Below are 25408 nucleotides of genomic sequence, written 5' to 3'. Positions count from 1 at the left end.
ATATCTCAGCAACTAAAGGTCGTATCAACAAAGTCCGAAGAAGCAAAATATAGAGGGGTAATTCTCCGCCAACTCACACAGCAGTTGCCCCGACCCCTCTTCGATTTGCGTGAAACTTTGTCCTAAGGGGTAACTTTTGTCCCTGATCACGAATCCGAGGTTCATTTTTTGATATCTCGTGACGGAGGGGCGGTACGACCCCTTCCATTTTTGAACATGCGAAAAAAGAGGTGTTTTTCAATAATTTGCAGCCTGAAACGGTGATGAGATAGAAATTTGGTGTCAAAGGGACTTTTATGTAAAATTAGACGCCCGATTTGATGGCGTACTCAGAATTCCGAAAAAACGTATTTTTCATCGAAAAAAACACTAAAAAAAGTTTTAAAAATTCTCCCATTTTCCGTTACTCGACTGTAAAAATTTTTGGAACATGTCATTTTATGGGAAATTTAATGTACTTTTCGAATCTACATTGTCCCAGAAGGGTCATTTTTTCATTTAGAACAAAATTTTTCATTTTAAAATTTCGTGTTGGATTCTGCGTGTATCCTCCAGAGCAAGCAGCAGTTAAAAGCTCAGTGCTCTAGAAGTTTTTTCGAATTTCCGCCGCAATCGACCGTGATTACCCGCGAGTTTGCTCCACCAGCATGCCGAAGGCCGGCCGTGGCCGTGGCAGTTCGAGTGCGGCCTCGAAAAACCCGCGAAGTTCGTCTACCGGCCGAGTGCAAAAAGGTAAACAAAACAACGCCGCCGCGTCGTCCGCCATCGCGCAGGGGAGCGTGTGCGCTGATGGTTTCAATCCGGAGTTATTGCACGCTAATTACCGTGTCCAGGATCGCAGCCCTATAAGAAGCAGACTCCGCTCAGGTACTTCCGGCAATCTGTCGACCGGTGGCGCATCAACATCCGCCAACATTCCCACCAGTAACAAGTTTGCGAGGCTGAGTGACGAGGAAACCAACAACAACAACACCGACGGTAGCAGCACTACCGACGACGACGACGATGATAGACGTGCACGCAAAAAAGGTAGTACGACAAAAAAAGATAATTCTCCGAAGGACCGACGGCCACCTCCAATTTTTGTTTTGGATACGTTGGCGGACGATGTTGACGAGTTGCTGGAAGGCCTCCAATATAGTCTGAAAATTGGAAAATCGAAAGTACAAGTGATTACTTTCAACAAAAAGAATTTCGACCTGGTGGTGAAAGAACTGAAGTGTAGCAACTTCAAGTTCTACACATTCGATCCAGTTGAGAAGACCGCGGTTAAGGTAGTCCTGCAGGGCTACCAAGACCGCCCAATCGCCGACCTGAAGGAACACCTCTTGGGTGCCGGAATAACGCCACGAGAGATAAAAGTGCTCTCGCGCAAGACAACTGTCACAGGTACGCACACTCTGTACCTGTTGTACTTCGACCGCGGCACCGTCAAAATCCAAGACCTGCGACGGACTAAGGCGTTGGACGGTTTTTGGTAAACTGGCGGTTTTACTCCAAAACCCAATGGACGTAGCGCAATGCCACCGTTGCCAGAAGTTCGGCCACGGCTCGCGGAACTGCAACCTCCCGCCCCGCTGCGTGAAGTGCGGTGAAACACACCTCTCGGAGAAGTGCACTGCCGTGCAAGGCGGACTTGGGGGACAAGGCAGAGCACACCAAGGCGCGCATCAAGTGCGCCAACTGTGACGGCAACCATACCGGTAATTACCGCGGATGCGTCGCGCGTAAGGCGTACCTCGAGGAGCAGGAAAAGAGGAAGAAGAAAGCAGCAGCATCCCACCCTTCTCAGCGGAATACGAGCGCAACCGTTCCTGCAGCTGGACAGCGTACGGTTCCAGCGGACAACTCAGCGTTCCCTCCTGGATGGGGGCGATCGTTCGCCAGCGTGGTCGCTGCCGGTACTGGCGATGCGGCCCAGCAAGAGGTTACCGGAGAAGATCTCTTCACCTTGCCGGAGTTTTTTGCTCTAGCGGGTGAGATGATGACGCGGTTCCGGACCTGCCGTAACAAGGCGGAGCAATTTCTGGCCCTCGGGGAGCTAATGATTAAGCACATCTACAATAGATAAAAAATACTGTGATCTAGTTTAAGCTTTTTCTATTTCTATCCCCTTTCCTTTGCAATTTCAGTAAGTTTTTTTTAATTTTTTTCTTACTTTTGGTAATCTCTTAGTCATAAGCAATAATCGTTCCAAAATGGATTGAGATTTAACACACAGCTGAAAGGAACTCCAAAACTCTGTTATGTACTGCGAATGAACTAATTGTAACATGATTATTCACTAATAAAACCGAATTGAATTGAATTGAAAAAAATTTCGTGTTTTTTCTAACTTTGCAGGGTTATTTTTTAGAGTGTAACAATGTTCTACAAAGTTGTAGAGCAGACAATTACAAAAATTTTGATATATAGACATAAGGGGTTTGCTCATAATCATCACGAGTTATCGCGATTTTACGAAAAAAAAGTTTTGAAAAAGTTGGTCGTCATCGATCATGGCCGTTCATGGTCACCCGCGACAGACACGGACGACGAAACAAAGAGAAACGCAAAAAGTAACTTTTTCAAAACTTTTTTTTCGTAAAATCGCGATAACTTGTGATGTTTATAAGCAAACCCCTTATGTCTATATATTAAAATTTTTGTAATTGTCTGCTCTACAACTTTGTAGAATATTGTTACACTCTAAAAAATAACCCTGCAAAGTTAGAAAAAACACGAAATTTTAAAATGAAAAATTTTGTTCTAAATGAAAAAATGACCCTTCTGGGACAATGTAGATTCGAAAAGTACATTAAATTTCCCATAAAATGACATGTTCCAAAATTTTTTACAGTCGAGTAATGGAAAATGGGAGAATTTTTAAAACCTTTTTAGTGTTTTTTTCGATGAAAAATACGTTTTTTCGGAATTCTGAGTACGCCATCAAATCGGGCGTCTAATTTTACATAAAAGTCCCCTTGACACCAAATTTCTATCTCATCACCGTTTCAGGCTGCAAATTATTGAAAAACACCTCTTTTTTCGCATGTTCAAAAATGGAAGGGGTCGTACCGCCCCTCCGTCACGAGATATCAAAAAACGGACCTCGGGTTCGTGATCAGGGACAAAAGTTACCCCTTAGGACAAAGTTTCACGCAAATCGAAGAGGGTTCGGGGCAACTTTTCCCGATTTCGTGTGAGTTGGTAGAGAATTACCCAGAGAATTTTCTCAGCTTTTCAAAAATATTTTTTTCAAAAGTGGGCAAACATGTGCACTAATTTTAAAAAATGAAAAACTGCGACTGTTTTCAAAAAAGTCACCTTAATATGGATTTGACTTGAAAACGGTGCACTTTATCAAATTTTCAGTAGAGTACTTTTTGATTGCAAATTTGATTTTACATCGAAAAATGAAGTTGAAAAATGTTTGCGACCAGAATTTCGATTTTTTTAAAACATCAGTATTGATTAAAAAATTCATAACTCGGTCAATGATTTTTTGCACAACCTGGAAATTTCTGAAAAGTTGGCATTTTATGTCCTCTAAAACATATCAAAAAATGAAAAAAAAATAAAAATAGTGTTTTTTTGCAAATTGAGTTTTAGTGATAAAACGTTAAATAAAAAATCACCAAATTTTTTTAACCGTGTATCATTTTTTCCAGTGTAGTCCTTATCCATACCTACAACTTTGCCGAAGACACCAAATCGATCAAAAAATTCCTTCAAAAGATACAGATTTTTGAATTTCATACATCATTTTTGTATGGACAGCTGCCAAATATGTTTGGAAAATTATATGGAAAAACTAATGATGCAAAATGGCTTCTTTGGGCATACCAAAGGCACCAAAAAAGTTTCAGTCGGATAAAAATATACAAAAATTAAAATTGAAGAAAAAAGACCGATTTTGTAGAGAATTGCTTGGTCGTAAAAAAATATGCAAAATTTGATTCACATTTCAAAAATGAATGCTGCTAAATATTGTTTTGAAAGCTAGGAAATTGGCCCTGATGTTTAAACTGACACTTTCTCCGACATAATTGGTTTGATTTTTTGGGATAATTTCTAATCTATTGGTTTTCTTTTCAAAATAAATATAAAAAATATAATTTCCAAATTGCATTACGAGCCTGCATTTCAACAACCAGCTGTGTGATCAACAAAGTAAACAAAATACATTTCCGGGATTTTGTTTTTATGAAAAGGTCCAATAAAACTTTTTTTTTAAGTGCATATATAATGTTCATCCCCCAGGGCGACAAATTTTTTTTTTCCAAAAACTTCAAAATGTCAGTGAATTGAAAATTCATTCTCCTGCGTTAAGAATCATTTTCAGCATTTTTAGCCATATTGAATTCACGACTCGAGTTTTTAAAAGCAGTTTGAAAGAAAATGTTGTAACGTAAAAGTAGTTCATACACAGCAAAAAAAATCTGATGGTAAAATTGCAAGCAAAAGCTGCACATCACCTTCGTAAAAAAGACACTTAATATTACACGCTGCATGTACAATTTTTGTAAACACAAAAAAAGTTGCAACCGACGGGATTCAAACCCAGCACCTACAGTAAGAACTGGCGCCTTAGCCCGCTCGGCCATCAGACCGATGATAAATGGAAAGGATAAACGCTTGACATTTCGGTTAAGTAGGTTTCCCATACTGATGGGCTACATATTTCACGATGTAATATTACACAGAATTTCATAAAATTATTTTACACTCAAGCCTTTTACACGCAGCTATATTACTACTTTATTTGCTGTGTAAAATTGAATGTCTGGCTGAACGGATAAACAATGGTCATTAGAAATATAATTAAATGGTGCACATCAACTAGAACTTGTGTAGAAAAATTTATGGTTTTTTTTTACTTTTAAAACTACGGAAATTATTGATACAATTTTGAATTTACCCCCTGACTAAACTGTACAAATAAGTTTGACATTTTTTTAAAAATCAGATTATTGCAGGTTTGGGTCCGTAAGTTCGACAATTGAGGGGTAAGAATACATCAACATTCTTGGTTAACAAGTTTGCGAACACAATTTGATGCAGCTAACGAGCTGATAACTAAAATTTAAAGCAAATGTGAAAAATTACAGTTAAAAAATGCGAGGTTTTACTGAACAAAGCATTTTTTTTTGCACAAACCAACTTATCAATGGTCATGCGACTGACTCGTTTGAACTGTGAGCGCCGCAAGTGAACTTGAAATTCTTGTTCTGCGTTCAAAGTAAGTTTAGTCACTAGTTGTTGACGCTGTTAGATCACATAGTGAACTTTAGCTCAAACTTGGAGTCACAGCCCAAAAAAGCTTATCGTTCTATTGAGGAATTCCGTTGTCTGTTCTTGTGATAAGGAAGCTCCCCTCCACTTAAAAGGAAGCTTCCAAATTGGGAGCAACAGGTGTGAAACATTCCCTGCTTATCTCTCGAATCTTACTATCAGTTGTTTGGCGCATCCAATGCAACGCTGCTGTCCATGTCGCTGCAAATTGGCGCCTAATTAAATTATCCAATCAAGGTGCATGCTCAACCGTTTGCCACTGCTGTTTTAAATCTAATGGAATGGGCACGATCTCGGCGGATCGGTTGGCACCCTCAGGGGGCAGCACTCATTTGGACAACAGTGGAAACAGTGGCCTGGATTTTGCGCAAAATTGCTTCGATCACGGCAAGCTGCTGCCCCGCGGGTGCCGCCAGATTCATATCTTTTTGGCACGGTGTGGTCTAGTTTTGGTCCACAACAGAAACATGACGTTAGTCACACGAGCTTATTATTGGCACATTATGGTGCGTATTTGAGTTAGATTGAGTGGTTAAAATCAATTGGATTTTTTTCTCTTGGTATGTTTTTTTCTTTTTTTTTTGCATTTTAAGCTTCAATTTTGTCAATTTTTTGTCTGATAATTGCGGCTAAGTTTTAACATTTTGTATTTTTTCAAGTTTTTGTTTGAAATTTGACCATAACCAGTATAAATTCTTCGTCACGTTCCAAAAAGTTTCACGACTCGTTAATTTACATTTAGATTAGTCTAAATTCCGAGCCACGTAGCCCAGTGGTAACGCTTCCGCCTCGTAATCGGTAGATCGGGGTTCAAATCCCGGCTCGGACCAACACAACTGGTGATCTTTTCTCTTCTGGAATCGATTGCTTAGTAAAGGGAAGGTAGTGTATCGTCACAAACTGGACCTTATCACGACACCTTAGGGAGGCGACCTATGGAATGTTAACAATAACCTTAACATGTTAACATTATGTTGAGAATGAAACTGCCACTGAATCCGCTTTGTAAATGCCGACCCCGATACTCTTCAAGGGTGTTCCCCTCAGGAACTGGGAAAGATTTACTTTTTTACTTTTTTTATTAGTCTAAATTCATTTTGTTTCCGTTGGTGGCCATTAGCAGAACGACATCAAATGATTTATGATCTTCAGCCGCGATCGCTCATCAAATATTTCTCAAACAACAAAAAATCACGATCGATTGACTTTTCACGCTCGATCTCCAACACAATCCACCACACATCCTCATTCATGTGTGTGCGTACCCTCTTCGCGTACGATCTCCAAGTCATCTCGTCGAGCCAAGCCTTCCGCCGGTTGCGTCGTCCACGGGCCGTTATAATATCCTGTACGGATCGTTCACACGAAGCAGCATGGTGAACAGGTAAACAAGCAAACAACGGAACGCGACCGCGCGAAATTGTTGATGACCTTGAGCGGAACACGATCCGGAAATTGGCCTCGGCCCACGGACGGACAATGACGAAATCTCGTATTGGGAGTGGTCTGTTGACGCAGTCGAAATTTTGACGGGGAAGTAAATGTTGGTCCCGGTCTAAGCTAGAGGTTAGGTAATTAGCTCAGTTCCGTAGTAACAGTTCAATAGGGCGAATCTGCGTTTGTAAACAAGCAGTCTATCCCCCTCTTACTTTACGTGAACTGTCACTTGAGCAAAAGGGATAGACTGCTTGTTTACAAACGCAGATTCGCCCTATTGTACTGTTACTACGGAGTTCAGGTTGTCTCCCTGGATCCTGTCTCGGTAGAGTCGCTTCTAGGCAACTGGAATCACAATCCAAAGGTCGTCAGTTCGAATCCCGTGGTGTATGAGGGCTTAGGTGTATAAAGAGGTTTGGATTGTCTCACCGTTTCAAGCTTTCGGACACCTAGTTACAAGTCGGAATTCTGTAGAGCGAACAATTTGTTGTTTTTTTTTTTTGAAGATTTATGAATTTCAACTCTTCATTGCTAAAACTTATACAAGCAATGAGTTGTCTTTTACGGCTTTCGAGCTTCGTTAAAAAATTAAGATTTCAAATATTACTTAAATTGTTTGCCAAGAACTGAACAAATATTTGTCCTCATTTTTCAAGTATTGTTGTCCTAGTGTGGAAGCTACAGGGGTTGAACAAAATGATTGCGAAACTCCAACATAACATCTGGCTGACAATAAATGTGTTAGGAATCATCCCTATAAAAATTACCAAAAATGCCGACTTTTTTATTTGACTTATATTGGACTAGAAACTTTATTCCCAAAATTATGTTTTTTAGTTTTCAAAATTGTTTCTGTATGTTTAAGGCGCAGCTTTGTGATTTATTTCCGGAGATTGAATCATTGGGTAAAATTCGGATTTTTGTCGAATATCTAAAATATTTTCAAATTGAAAAAGATGCAAATTCAAATTTGCAATCAAAAATTATTTGCAATTTTTCTGCAATTTGAAACAACAACATGAAAAAAGAACCCCTGCGCCTGCAAACAATATTTTCAAAAAAACTGAGATTTTTTCCTACAAGTATCCTTTTTTGATTTTGTTAATTCGACTGCTGATTGTTGTGATACAGCCTCTTAATTAAATTTTGTGATGAATAAGTTATTTTAAGTATCATCTAATAAGCCCCTTTTTACAAATAAAAAAACGAAGTTTGACTTTATAGCTGTCGGCCACTATTGCTAGTACTAACTAAAGTGCCTAATAGAAAGTGGGGACAAGGCACTCAAAATGCAATGCCACTCACAATTGGTCACTCAAAATTTACCAAGCGTTTAAATGGAAGGTGTTCATTTTTTGACAAATCCAATGGACGAAGTAGAGATTGTAAGCACCTTATGTGTAAGATCTTGGAGGTGCTCAATTTTTTTACAGAAAATCGCTGGGTTCTCAGTTTCTCGTGTCCCCACTTTCTATTAGGCACTTTAGTACTAACAACTAGTATCTTCCTTATAACTACAAGGCCTTCGCCGCCCTGGGCTCCTAAGTGTTTGAGTACGGCACGGAGCGACGGCGCCGGATACCCATATTTACACAAAGAATTTTAGAGCGCCCGCTGCGGGACTCGAACCAGCAACCTTTGGATTGTAAGTCCAGTGCGCGGTTCTATTGATCCACACGGGCGGGACAAAAACAAATAGGGATGTCTCGAAAACTATGAAAATGTCTATTACATACAAAAGTAAAACTTTATCAAGAAAATTAAAAATCTTTTCCGATTTCAAATTTGATTTTTCTTCAGAAAATTATTTTTGAAATTTTGAGGCATTTTTTTTAATTTCGATTTATTAAAAGTCACAGGTATCTGATTTTGTACCATCCTAACTCTAGCGCAAACGACGGCTTTTTTGGTCCTCTAAAACAGATCTAAATGTTTCGAAAATATAAAATACATATTTTGTGAATTAAACTTTTAAAGAAAAAGCTTTTAAAGATAACAAGATCGTTTAAAAAAGTTTAAAATTGAAATTACAGGCCACGGTTTCAACCAAGGTTGCTAATGATAAAATTATCGAGGTTCCGATTCCGATATTTCTTTCGGCGATAATTTTATCGACGATAACGGACGATAACTTATATTTGATACATTTCTAAAATTGACTAAATTCAACCAGATCATGTTGAATATTCAAGCTTCCTCTTAGTGAATATTTTTTGATAACATGGTGAGTTTCAAAGTATGAATTCTAAAAAAATCACAAAATACCGTATTCTCTCAAAAATATCCAAATTGTTATAATTTGCCATATAGGTATAAAACGATTCGAAATTTTGCCTGCATTTTAACTGTTTTAAAGTTTTTTGAATGAAAAAACAGGTAAAATTTTGCTTCGTTTGATATCCATATTGCAAATCATGAAAATTTGACTACCTTAAAAAAATACAGTATTTTGTGAAAATTTTAATATTTCACTCAGAAAACTCTAAAGCAGTGAAAATGCATTCAAAATTTCGAATCGTTTAATAGTACCGTAAACTGGGGTGACTTTGATAGCCCGGGGTGACATTGATAGAAATTTGATTTGGCCACTAATTTTGATACATCCAATGGAACAGTCACATTTTTGCATATATGTTCGATAATAAGCTATCCCTTTATTCTTACATCCTCAAAATTCTCAAAAATGTTGAGATATTAATTTTACGGGCATTTGAAAAACCTATCAAAGTCACCCGGGCTATGAAAGTCACCCCAGTTTACGGCATTTCATTAAAAGAACTCTAGAAAAGTGAAAATGCATGCAAAATTTCGAATCGTTTGATACCCATATTGCAAATTTGAAAAAAAATTGGGTACTGTAAAAAAATTACGATATTTTGTGAAAATTTCAGTATTTATGCTTTGAAACTTACGATATTATCAAAAAATATATTCTAAGCGAATGCATTGGAAATTTAACATGATATTGAGGGATTAAGTCAATTTAAAAAAAAAAAAAAAAGATTATCGCCGATAACATTATTGAAATAACGATAGATTAACGTTATCGTCCCGACGATAACGATAACCATTATCGTTATCGGTAGACGATAATATTATCGACGATAAATCTATCGATTAACAACCTTGGTTTACACATTTGAATGAAAAAAGTTTTTTTAAATGCATTATACACCTTTCCAGTTGTTTTGCAATCATGAGTTTCCAAAAGTATTGACGAAAATTTTATTTTTGCGAGAAGAAAAGTTTTTGCGGTGCTGAACATTGTAATTTCATAAAATTTCAAAATATTTTTAAACAAGCCCAAATAAGCTAAATATGATTGTGAATGCAGAAAAAGGCGTTTTAAATTGTTTTGATTTGATTAGACTTCTATTTCCATTGAAATTATCCAGTTTTATGAAAAAAATATGTTTTTGCCTCCTGATTTTTCGAACCAATCTTGAAGGGGGGAGGGGGCGACATAAACTATGAAAAATATTTGCAACGACCTAAATAAACGAAATCAAAATGTCCTCAGCTTTTAACGATCTCTAGTCCCAAAATTGAAAATTTGTAAAAAAAAAAAATGAATAAGTCCTTAATTGATAAAGCATTGAACTATGTATTCTGAATAGTTTACTATCGATTTAACCAGATTTTTCATTGAAAAATAAAATTTTAGTCAGAATGAGAAAATAAGAAATGAGAAAATGATTGTAGGGTAGGGTTTGTGTGGACTAAAATATACAAAATTTCAAAACTTCACCAAAAGGTGCCATTAAATGTGTTGGATCATTTTTAAGTGCGAGATTCTAATGTTAAATTTTAGGTCCAACAACTTTGTCGAAGACCGCATAATGATCCGAGTTTACCCTGATGAGTAATTAGCGATTGAAAGAAGACGTTTTTGTCTGAAAAGATTTTTTTCATCAAACTTTTGCGATCTATAGCGACCCTTCAACCATAACTGATTTGGCTCAAATTTGGTACAGTTACTAATTTTCGCCTAAGGAATCGAGTCAGGAGTATCCCTGATGTCGATGTTTTAACTGTCATTCTATTGTAGGACCATTCAAAAATTATATGCTTGTATTGGAAATTCTGGAAACGTTTTTCCTTTTTTTTTCTCAAACTCAAGAATTATTTTTTGAAAATAAATTTCCTATGTTTAATTTAAACATTTAAAATAACCTTGCTTCATTTTATCACATTAAAGATTTTTATATGTGAATGCTTATTATCAGATCAAAAACATTCACAAAAGCCAAAATTGCCAAATATCTTGAACAATTGAAAAAATAATAATTAATAATTGATCTGGAATAATAATTATTATACAAATTTAAACCTCGCCTGAAAGCAGTTTTTTTCAGTTTCCGTTGAAAAATTACTTTTACGTCAAGTAAGCTCAACGACCTGTCCGTCTCAACTTGGCACCCAAACAAAATCAGCTCAGCAATCTCGCAAAAACAAATCATTCTGACATCCCGCTGAGAAAACGCGACGAAAACCCGCTTAATGATGGTTTCATGTTCTCGTTGATTGCATATCAACTGCAGGGAGGGGGAGGTGACTTGCAGGAGAGCAGGCCAATTACGGCTCCCGTGTGTCCGGCCGGCAATCGCAATCAAATTAAGACAACAAAAGTAAATTGAAATTTAAGTACCTCTGCTGCTCCACCGCGCCAATTGAAAGTCAAAAGACCCACCCCCGGGCTGGCTCAGGACTGCTTATGACTGAACACACCTGACTTGACGAGTTTTTGGAAAAATAAACATTTGAACAATGACCCCATCGGAGGAGGGCTAATTTTAGAACGGGATTGTTTAAGTTTGAATCGCTAGAGGTCGCTGATTATTAAGAGTGAAGTCGAATCGTCTTGCGGTTTTCGACAAAGTTGTTTAATAGCCAATTTGGGGAATGTTTTGACAAGAAATAAATTTCTAAATGTTTCAAGTTACTGTAATCAGTTATCTAAGGTTTCATTGTCCTTTGTAACTCGTCTTCTAAAGGTCAATTAGAATCTTTTTTTTTAAGGTAAGTAAAACCATTAAAATCTTTAATTTTTTGGACAGACACACTCAGTAAGTACTCTCCACCACTAGGAGAACATTTTTACGACTCAACTTGCTCGCTGGCTTCATTCAATAGCTCTGGTGTTGCATGCTCAATCCAAAATCGCACCTCACACTGGTACCGGGCCGTGTTTTATCGACGTGTAATAAATGTGTGTACAAAAATAATAATAACCATAAAAAAGTCCGCGTCTTTAATCTCCGCGCGAGCTGATTTGTAAAGTGGCGCCTCCTCCTCGTGCGAACGTAATTTTTATAGAACAAATTGCAATAAAATTGTTAACGTTATCTCTCTCTCTTCTTTTACAGGAGCAAATCGAGGAGCGTCGATCATGGACTGGCCGCACCCTTCGACCTGGACTCACTGCGGTCCAAGGTGGAGGGCAGATTCGAGAGCATCGACCGGTTGTCAAAGGGTGAGTTGATTTTGGAATCGTTGGGGATTGGTTTTGTTTATTTATCTTGGCTGCTGTAAATTTTCTATTTTTATGTTTTCAAACAGATGATATGATGGATTTTTATTGATCCGAATGAATAGTTGTAAATATAAATCCTTTACGGTAAACTTGCCCTTGCTAAATCTTTTCGTGATTTTTTTTACAAATATGTAATTTTAATCGAAAAACGACAGCAAAAACGACCAGAAAGTAAATTTTTCTTGCAAGCTTTGTATTTTCTAATATTAATTTGAATAAATAAATTCTATTATTATTGTGATCATTTAAAGCATGAATAACTTCAAAGTGTTTGAAATCTGTAGTTTCAAAGTAAATTTATTTTTCATTTTTTGAAAAATGTGGTTTTTGCGAAAATCAACGAAAATTGCCATTTTTCAAACCACCCTAACACGCCGTAGGTCCCCCTAAGGGCCAAACAAAAAAAAATACGGGTCTAATTCTATTGGCCAAGGAACCCTCACTCCACTCTTGGAAATAGAATCGGGCATGTTTTTTTTCTGAATCATGCTGTTTTCGTGGGGAATTGCTGTATATGAATGGAGTGATATATTAATACATACAGTATGTAAAAAAAGTATTTACACCCCTTGGACACTATGTACATTTTGTGATGAAACATAAAATAATTTAAAGTTTGACAGAAACCTAGTACTACGTTTTGTTCAGAAACTAATGCCGAACATTTTGCTACAAAAAGTTCATGAAAAGATGTTTTCTATAAAAGCTATATAACAAATACTATTACAAAAATCAAAAGGTGCAAAAAAGTTTGTACACCTTTCGAAAAATTAACATAAATAAAGTTTTTTGTTGACAAATCACCAAAAATCCAGTCTCCCAACTCCAAATAGGCATCCTTGACTGATTAAAAAAATAATTTGGATTGAATATAAAGTTTACTAATTACTTAGTATAAAAGTCTGAATAACTCTGGAAATTCTATATAAAAATTATCTAAACTTGATTTTTCAAACTTTCAATTTAACTAAATGTCAATATATTACCATAGAATTGCTAAATAAACATTCTGGAGTGGGTATAACACTATTTTGAGAGTCTTTGTATCGCTAGAATAGATTTTTCGTTGGAATTTCGTACCAACCCGGAATTACGTCGTCGGAAAATCCGCCGGCATCCGAACCGGTCCACAATTCACAAGTCAACCTATGTGGCATCGGAAAGGGCATAACATTTCCGATCATTTGATACCCATACATCTAGGTTTTCTATAAAACCCACGTTTTTAAATACCTGAGCAAAAAGTAAGTTTGATCCACGAGAACAAAAATTGCGAAAGTCCATACATTTTTGGCAGGTTGCCCAAACGAAACCATAACAACGTTTTTGCCTAGGTATTTAAAAACGTGGGTATTATTGAGAACCTAGATGTATGGGTATCAAAAGATCGTAAATTTTATGCCCTTTCCGATGCCACATAGGTTGACTTGTGAATTGTGGACTTCGGATGCCGGCGGATTTTCCGACGACGTAATTCCGGGTTGGTATGAAATTCCAACGAAAAATCTATTCTAGCGATACAAAGACCCTCAAAACGGTGTTATACCCACTCCAGAATGTTTATTTAGCAATTCTATGGTAATATATTGACATTTAGTTAAATTGAAAGTTTGCAAAATCAAGTTTAGATGAGTTTTTTTATAGAATTTCCAGAGTTATATAAACTTTTATACTATGTAATTAGTAAACTTTATATTCAATCCAAATTAATTTTTTAATCAGTCAAGGATGCCTATTTAGAGTTGGGAGACTGGATTTATGGTGATTTGTCAACAAATAACTTTATATATGTTAATTTTTCGAAAGGTGTACAAACTTTTTTTGTACCTTTTTTGATTTTTGTAATAGTATTTGTTGTATAACTTTTATAGAAAACATAATTTCATGAGCTTTTTATAGCAAAATGTTCGGCATGAGTTTCTGAATAAAACGTAGTACTAGGTTTCTGTCAAACTTTAAATTGTTTATATGTTTCATCACAAAATGTGCATAGTGCCCAAGGGGTGTAAATACTTTTTTTACATACTGTATAGGGTGACAAGAAAAATTTATTTTTTTGTAAAATCTCAAGAGATGCCCCCTGGCTCGAATCTTTAGGCAACAAAAAGTAACTGTGCCAATTTTGAGCCAAATCGGTTAAGGTCTAAGGGTCGCTTTTTGTCGTTGAAGTTCATACGGGGAAAATCGTTAAAATGAAGGGGAAATTCTCGTACGTTTGGCAGGTTAAGCACTCGCTCCTAACTCCATCTAGTTTGCTGATTTTCACTATTTAAACAACTAATTTTGCAAAACTTTTGATAGTAACTTGCTTGCTCACTTCTCATTGAGCTATTTATCACTTTAATTGAATGTCAAAGTTCTGACCTGCCAACATTAGAGGCACGCTGGAATTAGATGCTGTTCCCCTATGTGGAAAAAAAACGCTTCAGGATTTTGACAGCAGATGGCGCAGGTCTCGCCCAAATTTGTTCAAGTGTGAGATTCTTGTACGAAATTCCCTACAACTTTGTCGAAGTGTGCAAGAGGATCCGCGTTGATTCTGATGAGTTATTAGCAATGCGATGAAAAGAAATAGAAAGTATACAAGAAAATACCTTTTTTCAAAAAAAAAAAATCACCAAACATCAGGATCAACTCGGATAGTTTTGCAATTTTCTACAAGTATCTCACACTTGGACAAATTTGGGCTAGACCCGCGCCACCTGGCAGAAAAAAAAGAGAAACGATGTTTTTCTGCATACATTTTTGTGATTTTCCCCATATAAACATCAACGATACAAAGCGACCGCTCCCGAACAGACGGTAACAAATACTGTTGAAATAACAGAAAGTGTTATGGAAACTTCTTGAATAGTCCATTTTAGCATAAAGGTTTAATAACAGTTTATGTTATTATAACAAAATTTGTTATTGGTCTGATATTGGTTGAAAGCCAAAACAACTTGGGAATAACATTTTTTGTTATTGAATAATATGTACCTCCAACTGTTATTGGGATGATCGGATTAGTTATTAAAATAACAAAAAATAATGACAAATATTTGATCGAAGAATAACTTACAATGTTATTAGTCTGTAATTACAATAACAATCCAATAACAAAAAAATCATAACGGCGAACATCAAAACTTGTTATAAATAACATAGAATGTAATTGTCCTAGTATTTTCAAATATCAAAAAATGTTATTTCCACGTTATTTCCGTCTGCTCGGGCTAAACCTTAACCAGTATGGCTTAAAAAATTGCACAGATACTTATTTTAAGTTTTTTTTAGAGTTGGCTATTTTTGCCTTTGATTATCACGAGAAAAGAGAGTTATTTCAATGTTTCGGGAATTCTAATTAAATTTTTTGATCATATCAAATCTAAAGTCAAGTTTGCTTGAGTGAAAATTTATCATTTGCTTATGTAAACTTTAAATTTGGCCCGCCACTCTAAAACTTTGAGCACCCCTGCACTAAAGCATATTTAGTCATTTATAGCTTTGAATGAAGTTTATGCAAACGTGTTCTTTTATATTCCTTTGGTGATCAAAATCAGAAATAGATTTCAAACAAGTAAAAAATTACATTTCGATTTGTTTCACTTGGAACTAAGTAAAAGTTTACATTGAGAAACTTTTTGTAACAAGGTATTTGCTTTATTTTTTTTTAAATTAGGCAGTGGAAAAATAAAAAAAAGGTGATTTTGATTTGAACATTTTTATACAAAGATTTATTTGTATAGAGCAATTCCAGCTCAAATAAAAAAAAAATCTGGTACTTTTGTACCCGACCCCTTCCGATTTCAATGAAACTTTGTAGACATGTTATCCTACAAGTGATCAAAGACAAACTTGTAGAAAATTGGACGAACCTTCTGAAAAAAAAAAATACACTGAAAGAAAAATACACGACACTTCTAGACAGACAGTTTTACATAAAAGTCTCCATATTGACCATTGTCCGAATTTCAATCCTTGTGAAGATATAGCAGTTTTCAGAATAAAAATGTTGTAAAACAGGGGTTTTGGCAGGGGTTTTGACAGACTTGATTTTTCAGTTTGGTAAATATTTTTAACGAAAAGCTCATCCGATTTTCTATAAGTTTGTCTGTCTCTGTATCTCTGAATAATCTAAAAAAAAATCAGACTTTACATTTTAACCTTCGGGAAGTCGCGTGTTTTCGCCTTTCTTACAAGTGCCCTTACAAACTGTGTACAAAGTACACGTACGCGACCTCCGGTGGGTTAAAAGAGCTTTTAATACTTATTCTGGCAGTTTTCAAATGGTATGTTTGCTTTTAACATACAATTATTTTTTGATTGAAGAAGCGATCCAATAGTTTCAGAGATATCGTCATTTTCATTATAAGGTCTTATTTGATCAATTTGAGAAATACTAATTTTTCAAAAAATATTATAATTTTAAAAGCTGTATCTTGGCAACCAGCAGTCCAATCTACATAATTCCAAATATATAAAATGTTTTTTTTTTTTAATTAAACAAAATTATTCTAAAATGCCCAAAACTTGGAAACAACGCTCAGTGAGATAAATCATTGAGATTTCTCTAGAATTTTTAACATTAAGCTTTCGGAATGAGGTCCTTTAATCGAGTAAGTGATGCTAATATACTGAGCAGAATGGCATTTTGAACAACCTCAAAAGATTTACAATAGATTTCGAAGGCATGTATTTTAGGGACCATCCATAAACAACGTGGACACTTTCTTTTCAATCTCAAAATGGATCACAAGAAAAATTGGTTCCATCTGAATTATTAATTCTTTGGAAAATAAATATATATCACATCCCGAGCAGACGGAAATAACGCCGGAATAACATTTTTTGATATTGGAAAATACTAGGCCAATAACATTTTATGTTATTTATAACAAGATTTGTTATTCGCCGTTATGATTTTTTTGTTATTGAATTGTTATTGTAATAACAGACTAATAACATTTTAAGTTATTTTTCGAACAAATCTTTGTTATTATTTTTTGTTATTTTAACAACTAATCCGATCATCCTAATAACAATTGGAGTTATTCTTCCATAACAAAAAATGGTATTCCAAAGTTGTTTTGGCTCTCACACAATATCAGACCAATAACAACTTTTGTTATGATAACATAAACTGTTATTGAACTCTTATGCAAAAATGGATTTTGCAAGAATATTCCATAACACTTTCTGTTATTTTAACAGTATTTGTTATTGAAATGGCATGAATTTAGTTATTACCGTCTGATCGGGATAATTGGTCATAACTTGAGGCAGGGTTGCCAGATCTCCGACTGTTGTGAATCGTTTGAAAAGTGATTCGGTTTTCTATCTTATGATGGATCCGGACAATAAGATCCGGAATGAAAAAAGTAAATTATTATCACTTCGGTGGTCATTACTTGAGACAGAGTTGCTAGATCTATTATTTTTTAGACTCTTTGGAAAAGTCTTTCAATTACCTATCCAACAATGTGTAACATGGTGGTGTTAAAATTGGTTTCTCTTTGTCAAATGTAAAAACATTTTCGATTAGTTCTTATAAAAAAAACGTTACTTAATCCACCCTTAGGTGGTTGGTGCCTTCCTCACATTTAAAAGGTAATGCTATCCAAAATAGGGCGAACCTTTAAGTGTTCTATCAATTTGACTCATTATTCATTCATTCAGATTGGGTAGTCAGATCTTCATATTTCAAGGCATTTATGTGCTTAAAACTTATGATAGAGTAGTCAAATCTCCAACTCAATTTGTGCCCGTTCGAAAAGCTTTTTAATTACCTATCCAAAGATAGGTCGCATGATATATTTGGATAACGTTTTCATCAAAATATCTGAGATCTGGCCTCCAAAAAGTGTATAAATAACACTTAAGTGCTTATGACTTTTGATAGGGTTGGCAGATTTTTAATGTTTTGAACGCGTTGGAAAGGTCTTTTGATTACCTATCCAACGACAGGTCGCATGATAGATCCGGACAACGTTTTCATCATGATATCTGAGATCCGGCTTCCAAAAAGTACATAAATAACACTTAAGTGCTTATAACTTTTGATAGTGTTGTTCAAGGTTGAAAAAAAATCACTTCGAGCGAATAATGATTGCCTGAAGAAAGGCCCTCTGAGTATGCTTTGATCTCTTTTTTCCCGACTAACACTTGATCGCTGGCTGTGGCAGAGACGAATAAAAATTTGAATGATTGGGTTTAGTCGTCAACTTGCTGCGATCTGATTATAATTTTCCCCATTTAACACCAGCAGTCATGGGTTGTTATAATCATCGGTGGTACACTCGACGAATGACAGCTAGTCGTGGCAATTTGAGAATAAAGATTATTCTCAGCAGTCTTATTCGTGAGGTGTTACAGGCAGCGATTAATCGCCAAATTAATCATAGTCGTCAGATTTTCAATACTGGTGTTGTCAGATCTTCAATGTCTTGGACGCGTTGGAAAGGTATTTTAAATACCTTTCTAAAAATGTATAACATGCCGGGTTTTCTTACAAAAACCACCCTTTTTACAATCTTCCAGACTTTTGTTAAAATCGTTTTTTTAGCATAACTTTTGAAGTACTTAACTAAACTGCACAATTTTTAATAGCGACTTATGGGACCCCAAGACGGATCGAATGACGCCAAAACGGACAAAATCGGTTAAGCCAATGTTGAGATAATCGAGTGACATTTTTTTGATCAACATCCCACCACACACACAGACATTTGCTCAGAATTTGATTCTGAGTCGATAGGTATACATGAAGGTGGGTCTAGAAGGTCTAATTGAGAAGTTCAGTTTTCGAGTGATTTTATAGCCTTGCCTCAGTAAGGTGAGGAAGGCAAAAACACTTTTCGAGGAAGATTGCCTTCCCTCATCGAGGAAGGCAAAATAACCGAATGTTGGAATTTCTGAACACAACAACACAATTAAAGATATTTTTATTTTTTTGCACGAAACAAAAAGGATATCAATAGAAGTCTAATTTGAGAAAATGTATCGATAAATAAAAATAAAACAAAAATTATGTTCCAATATTTCGTTAACCAAGGGTTACCATAACAAATTCACAACAACTACAACCCACAGTAAACCATGCGAAAAGAAAAAGAATTTTGTCAACGCAGCACTTCTAACTCAGAATGCAACCGAAGTAACTGCTCGATACAAGAACAAAAAAAAGCTTCCACAAGCAAAACTTATCAAAACAATTCCAGCGTAGTAGGGGAAATCTACCCTTTCCAATCAAACACCTATCTTCGTCATATGGTGAGTTTGATGCTCGATTAAAGCTCCAAAAATAATATTTAGGCTATAAACTTACCAGCAACAGCACCGCCTCGAGTAAGCACGCAAATGTATGCCACTTACTGGCCAAAAAGATCACATTTAATCATAATTTGTATTTTGCGAGACCACTTCTCATCATTTTGTTGGCACACACAGTGACACACACGAGAATCCCTCAAACGCTTAATGAATATCGCCAAAATTAACTTTTCACTTTCGCTTACTTTTTCACGGCGCTTAAGATATGAAATTGCTTCCAACTACCGGCAACATGTTCTTTTGATCATTAGTAAGGCACTCACTTGAAGAATAATCCCGAAAATGTAATAAATTAGCAAGCGCCATCAAAAAACAAACGCGTCAAGTCGTTTGACGTTTCAATTTTCACTTTGCATTCCAACCGAAGGCTGAAGAAAACCGAGCGAGAGACGAAGGCAAAAAAGAACAAAGGCTGGCCGTCAACACCACCAGCAGCACAGCCAGCGATGCCAGGAAACTTTCCCTATAAATGCCACTTTTCGTGAGTGTTCGTTTGAACTGCCAGCGCAAATGGCAACACTCGACAGAGTGTTGGAAGAAAAAAGAACTAAGCCGATATTAGAAAAATGGGCGTGGCCCAATGCATTCGCCTCGATTAGAATACCCTTGGGATTTTTTTTTTGTTAAATGCTTGGTAAAGAAATAGAATAACTTTTAGTGAAAGTGTAAATAAACAGAAATGTTCACAAAAACTTGCTCTACTCGTTGGTGTACTTGGTTTTAGTAAAATTCAAGGGAGACTCTAGATTATCCAGCATCATTCAAACACGACCGCTTATTAGGATTAAAATGGGTAGATTTCCCCTAGTACGTTCCCGGCCTACGATCGTCAACAACCCTCTTCGCAGGCCGTCGAACGTGACTTACCGCGTGCATTGTTTGGATTACGAAAAGACGCGTCCAAGTGTTTGGTTGTGCTTGCAATTTCGTTTAGTTCGGTAAGAACTTCCCGGCGAGATGATGGGCTTAAGTAAACACTGGAATCTCGTTGACCGATGCAGTTTTCGGACGGGGCGCGTCATGTTACAGTGTTCTCTCTCTATCTGCGCTGATCCCTTCTGGGAGATTCAGTGCGACATAATCGGCTGAACGGCGTGGACATCTCAAGTGTGGCGGTGACATGACGTCGTCCAGGGAGCGCTTCCAGATTGTCATTCTTTGCAGTCGACCGACGCCGTTGGCCGTAGATTACCTAATTTACTTTACCGATAAGGGTTCGATTCCGGCTAATCGGGATGAGGGTGGGGACTACCGTCCACTTGAGTACCGTGAACGTGCGCTGGAGATTCGTCAAGTTCGATTTTGTATACTAATCGTGGTGTTTTTGTTTCTTCATTGTCTTCCAGATGGTGAGAAGAAGCGCTCGATGCCGACGATACCGACCATCTCGTACACGGTGGGCGACCGGGACACGCTGACCTCGGTGGCGGCCCGCTTCGACACAACGCCGTCCGAGCTGACCCAGCTGAACCGGCTGGCCAGCTCGTTCATCTACTCGGGCCAGCAGCTGCTGGTGCCGGACAAGAAGGGCAAGGGAGGTGGCAGCGGCGAAGGGGGTGCCGACTCGGACGCCAGCACCGAGCGGTCCTCGCCCGAGGGCCGCCGCAGGGGAGCCGATTCCCAGGAGGACCTGTGCCAGGACGAGAAGGGTTAGTAGAAACCGTCACATCAAAAGCGCTTCGTCAAACTGAACGAAGCGCCACAGTAGATGGCGTCAACTGTGGCTCACAGTTGATCGTTGAAAACAAAGCGGCGAGTGCGCGCGGTCTCACGCACACAACGAAGGCGCGCCAACTGTGTGGTAGTGTGACAGCTCGCGAAACTTGACAGGTCGTTTTTATTTACAATCGTGTTGCAAAGTGTGTCACCACTGACTCATTCATTAAACGCGCCTCTTCCTGCTTCTTGACAGTGTTTGACAGTTTGTGGTGGGAGTGTGTTTTGATGTGGCACTCAGTGTGCAATTTTTGGTGCTCCTCTTCGCCGTCTTCTGACTCGCAGCAGTGTGATTGACCAAGCAAAACAAATTGATTTTTCGGAGTCGGAAGAAGTTTCAGTGTTTTGGGGCGTTCCGATTTGCGCTGTTTTTGGGCGATGAAAACCGCGGTGTTTTTCAAGAATGGAGGTAAATTCTGGTCGATGGTGGATAGTTTCAATTGAAACCCAAAAGTGTTACATGGGAAAAAGTGGCAAATCACATGTGTTGTGTTATCGATCGGATAATAATTGATAGATTGTTGCATGTATGGAAGATAAGAGAATAATGGAAAACCCATGTTGGCAATGGTTTCTTACAGAACAGTTGAATATCGGAGTGTCTTCAACCTACAACAAACAGTGCATCAGAAATGTTCAGCAAATCAAATTAACCCAAATTCAAACGGACAACAAAGAAGCAAAGGGTTGTCAGAAAAAAAGTGCAGTGCAAGTGAAATTCATAACAGTACTCAAATTGGTGAATCGTCTTGAAGGCAACTTAACGAAACATGATTCAAAATATCGGATGAAGTCACCATAAGCTTAATAAACAACAACGATCAAAATGTCATCATCATTAAGCTAAAATGCATTGAATAATCTTAAAGTCAAAGTGAAAACGAAAAGTACCTATTAGCACTCAAAATTATTTCAAATCCAATCCAAAATATTGCATGATAAAACACAAAGGGACGAATTGTATTTATATTAAAGTCAAACGGCAGTTGTGTCTGTACGGCAGAAAAATAAAAAGAGCAGAAGCAGTAAAATAAAATAACAGAATAGTTTTCCGGCAGATCTCGTTCAAAATCAAATATAGAGCAGATTTGAACAAATATTGGACAGATTTAATGGTAGAAATTGTTATTCGGCTGAACAAAATGCTCAATGTTAGCAGTATACGCAAACAACTTAGCGTCATAAACAGCGGGTCAGATCTATCCGCAAAAAAATCGATCGAAAGAATGTTGAACGTCCGAACATCGAATAGGCAGAAAATTCAAATCGTCAGAAAATTGAGCGATCGAGTGGGTCAGATCTATCAAGAGGAAAAACGATCGGCAGAATGTCGAACATCCAAATATCGAATGGCAGAATTTTAAAAATCGGCAGAAATGTATTTTTGTCATAATTTCAAGAGCAAAAATTAGCTATCGAGCTGGTCAGATCCATCAGAATCGATTGGCAGAATGCCGAACATATAAACACCGAGTGGCAGATAATTTTAATCGGCAGAAATCTCTATTAGGCATAATTTCAATTACAGAAAATAGCTATTGAGCGGATCAGATCTATCAGCTAAATGTCGATCGAAATGTCCTTTTGGCATAATTTCAAGTGCAGAAAATGGCTATCGAGTAGATCATCAGCAGAAAGTTGATCGAACTTGGAATGGCCGATAATTTATAATTCGGCAGAACACTTAAATCGGCAGAAATGTCTTTTTAGCATTATTTCTATTGCAGCTATAAAGCTATCGACAGAAAAGGTGAACCAATCGTTACAATATAGTACACAGCAAAAAATCCGATGGTAAAATCGCATGCAAAAGCATGCACATCGCCTTCGTCAAAATAAACACTTAATATTACATACAGCATGTAAAATTTTTGCAAACGCAAAAAAAAAGTTGCAACCGACCGCATTAAAACCCAGCACCAACAGTAAGGACTGGCGCCTTAGCCCACTCGGCCATCAGACCGATGTAAAGCTGTAAGGATAAACGCGTATATCGGCTTGACATTTCGGTCAAGTAGGTTTCCCATACTGATAGGCTACATATTTCAGGGTGTAATATTACACAGAATTTAATAAAATAATGCAATATTTATTTTACACCCAAGCTTTTTACATGCAGCTGGATTACTACTTTTTTAGCTGTGTAGACCGGATTACTGATCCCCAGAAACATGTTTACCAGAATACAATATGGCAGAAAATAATGAAAGGCAGAAATGATTATTCGGCAGAAAATTATTGCGTTTTGTTTGAAAACGGCAGAAACTTTTGAATTACAGAAAAATAGAAAGACAAAAAAGATGCCAATTCCAGAGCAACATTTGAAAGGGGCGGTACGACATTGCTCTTACGGCCTTTCATTACACGCGTTTAAATGGAACGAAAGGCCGTAAGAGCAATGTCGTACCGCCCCTTTCAAATGTTGCTCTGGAATTGATCAAATAGCATTATGATTCAATTTTTTTTTTGGTATTTAAATCCAGTGGGAAAACTTAACGATACAAATGTTATTTGGCAGAAAAGGTCTAAGCAGGATGTGGTCAGCATAGTGCATTGAAAGAGTGAATAATCTCTACAGTCAAGCAAAAGGCCAAAAAATCATTTGACTGAACTACAAACTGCAGAACTTTAGTTACCAGTAAAAGTTAAGCAGCTAAAAAATATTAATGATTTTTTCATAAAAAGTTAGTAAGGCGAAAAAAACAACAAAAAGTCTAGCACATAATAAATCGAATGGCAAGAAAATTAAACATAAGCAATGGTTATTCGGCAGATTTCTATCCAAGAACTGAATTAGCGATTAAAATTACAATTTGGAAAACAAAACATGGATGAATTGACAATCTGTTTATTTGACAGGAAAAAATAAGTTATTGTGATGAATTTTTGGGCAGAAAATGCAAACGATTGGCAGAGAATATCAACAGGCAGGAAACTGGAAAGACTACAAAGTAATTTGATAGAATTTCAAAACAGAGTTAAAAGGCAGAATTATTAAATGGCAGACAATTTGCGAAGCAGTTTAATTATCCGGCAGAAAAGGTCATTTGGCAGTTATTTTCTGATAAACGGCAACAAATGCCAAGGCCTGGAATATTGCAAAAAAGGTGGTTTAAAATAACCAAGTAATCAATATCAGTTAATTTAAGCATGTTTGTGGGCTGAATAATAAAGCTAAAAGTAGAATATATCAATCAGCAGAAACTTAAATTAAACAATCGGGAGAGTAAAAAATGTAAATAAAATGTCAAAGGTCACTCAAAGAGTAGAAAGGCAGAATGATTAGATGGCAAAAAAAAAGAAAAGCAGTTCAGTTATCCGGCAGAAAAGGTCGAAAACGAACAGACGACAAAAAATGCAAGGCTTGGAATTGAGGAGAAAATTTTGTTGAAATCAGTTAATTCAAGCACGGTTATATAAAATGAAAAAAGGGGAGAAAATATCAATCTGCAGAAACCCACATGGAATATTAAAAAGTCACACATAGGCAGTTTAGTTATCCGACAAAGGGGTCATTTGGCAGTTACTTTCAAATAATCGGCAACAAATGACAATGCCTAGAATTTAGCAGAAAAAAGGTTGGTAAAATTGATCAAGGAATCAAAATCAGTGTTTTTAAGCATAGCTATGTGCTGAAAAAAACTAATGGCAGAAAATATCAATCAGCAATTCAGCAGAAAACTGTTTGGTAAAAATCCTCAGAATTTAAAATAGTAGATCGAATTTCAAAAGTCACACATTAAGTTGAAAGGCAGAATGATTTAATGGCAGAAAACTTCTAAAGCAGTTTTTCGGCAAAAAATGTCAGTTGGCAGTTATTTTTTTAATGACGAAAACAAACGGCAAGGCCTGAAATTTAGACAGAAATTGTTGGCAATAATATTAGTTGAAACATTAATATAAGATGAAATAAGCATGGTTTTGAGCAGGTTAAACTAACTAATGGACGAAAATATCAGTCTGCAGAAACTTGCATTGAAAAAAAACTGCAGAATTAAAAATAATAGATAAAATTTCAAAAGTTACACAGAGCGTTGAAAGGCAGAATGATTCAATGGCAGAAAATGTTTAAAGCAGTTAAGATGTCGAACGGAAAAGGTCATAGGCCGTTATGTTTTAAATAAACGGCAACAAATG

The 25408-nt window shown here is 36.7% G+C and overlaps 1 protein-coding gene across 16 annotated transcripts in view; it reads left to right on the top strand.

Moving 5' to 3' along the window:
* LOC6051066 (TLD domain-containing protein 2) overlaps positions 1-25408 on the top strand; it is a 349738-nt gene that overhangs the window by 239603 nt on the left and 84727 nt on the right. For 14 of the 16 annotated variants that reach the window (XM_038263629.1, XM_038263627.1, XM_038263626.1 and 11 more), the window contains 2 exons: positions 12078-12184; positions 20902-21204. In XM_038263629.1, coding sequence (XP_038119557.1) covers positions 12078-12184; positions 20902-21204 — 410 coding nt within the window. Of the gene's footprint in view, positions 1-12077; positions 12185-20901; positions 21205-21538; positions 21681-25408 lie in introns of those variants that run through there. The other 2 variants (XM_038263630.1, XM_038263636.1) reach the window with 2 other exon arrangements.

This window comes from Culex quinquefasciatus, chromosome 3 (assembly GCF_015732765.1).
Source record: "Culex quinquefasciatus strain JHB chromosome 3, VPISU_Cqui_1.0_pri_paternal, whole genome shotgun sequence".
In the NCBI taxonomy this organism is placed as follows: Eukaryota; Metazoa; Arthropoda; class Insecta; order Diptera; family Culicidae; genus Culex; species Culex quinquefasciatus.
This window is presented reverse-complemented; position numbering and strand designations above follow the sequence as displayed.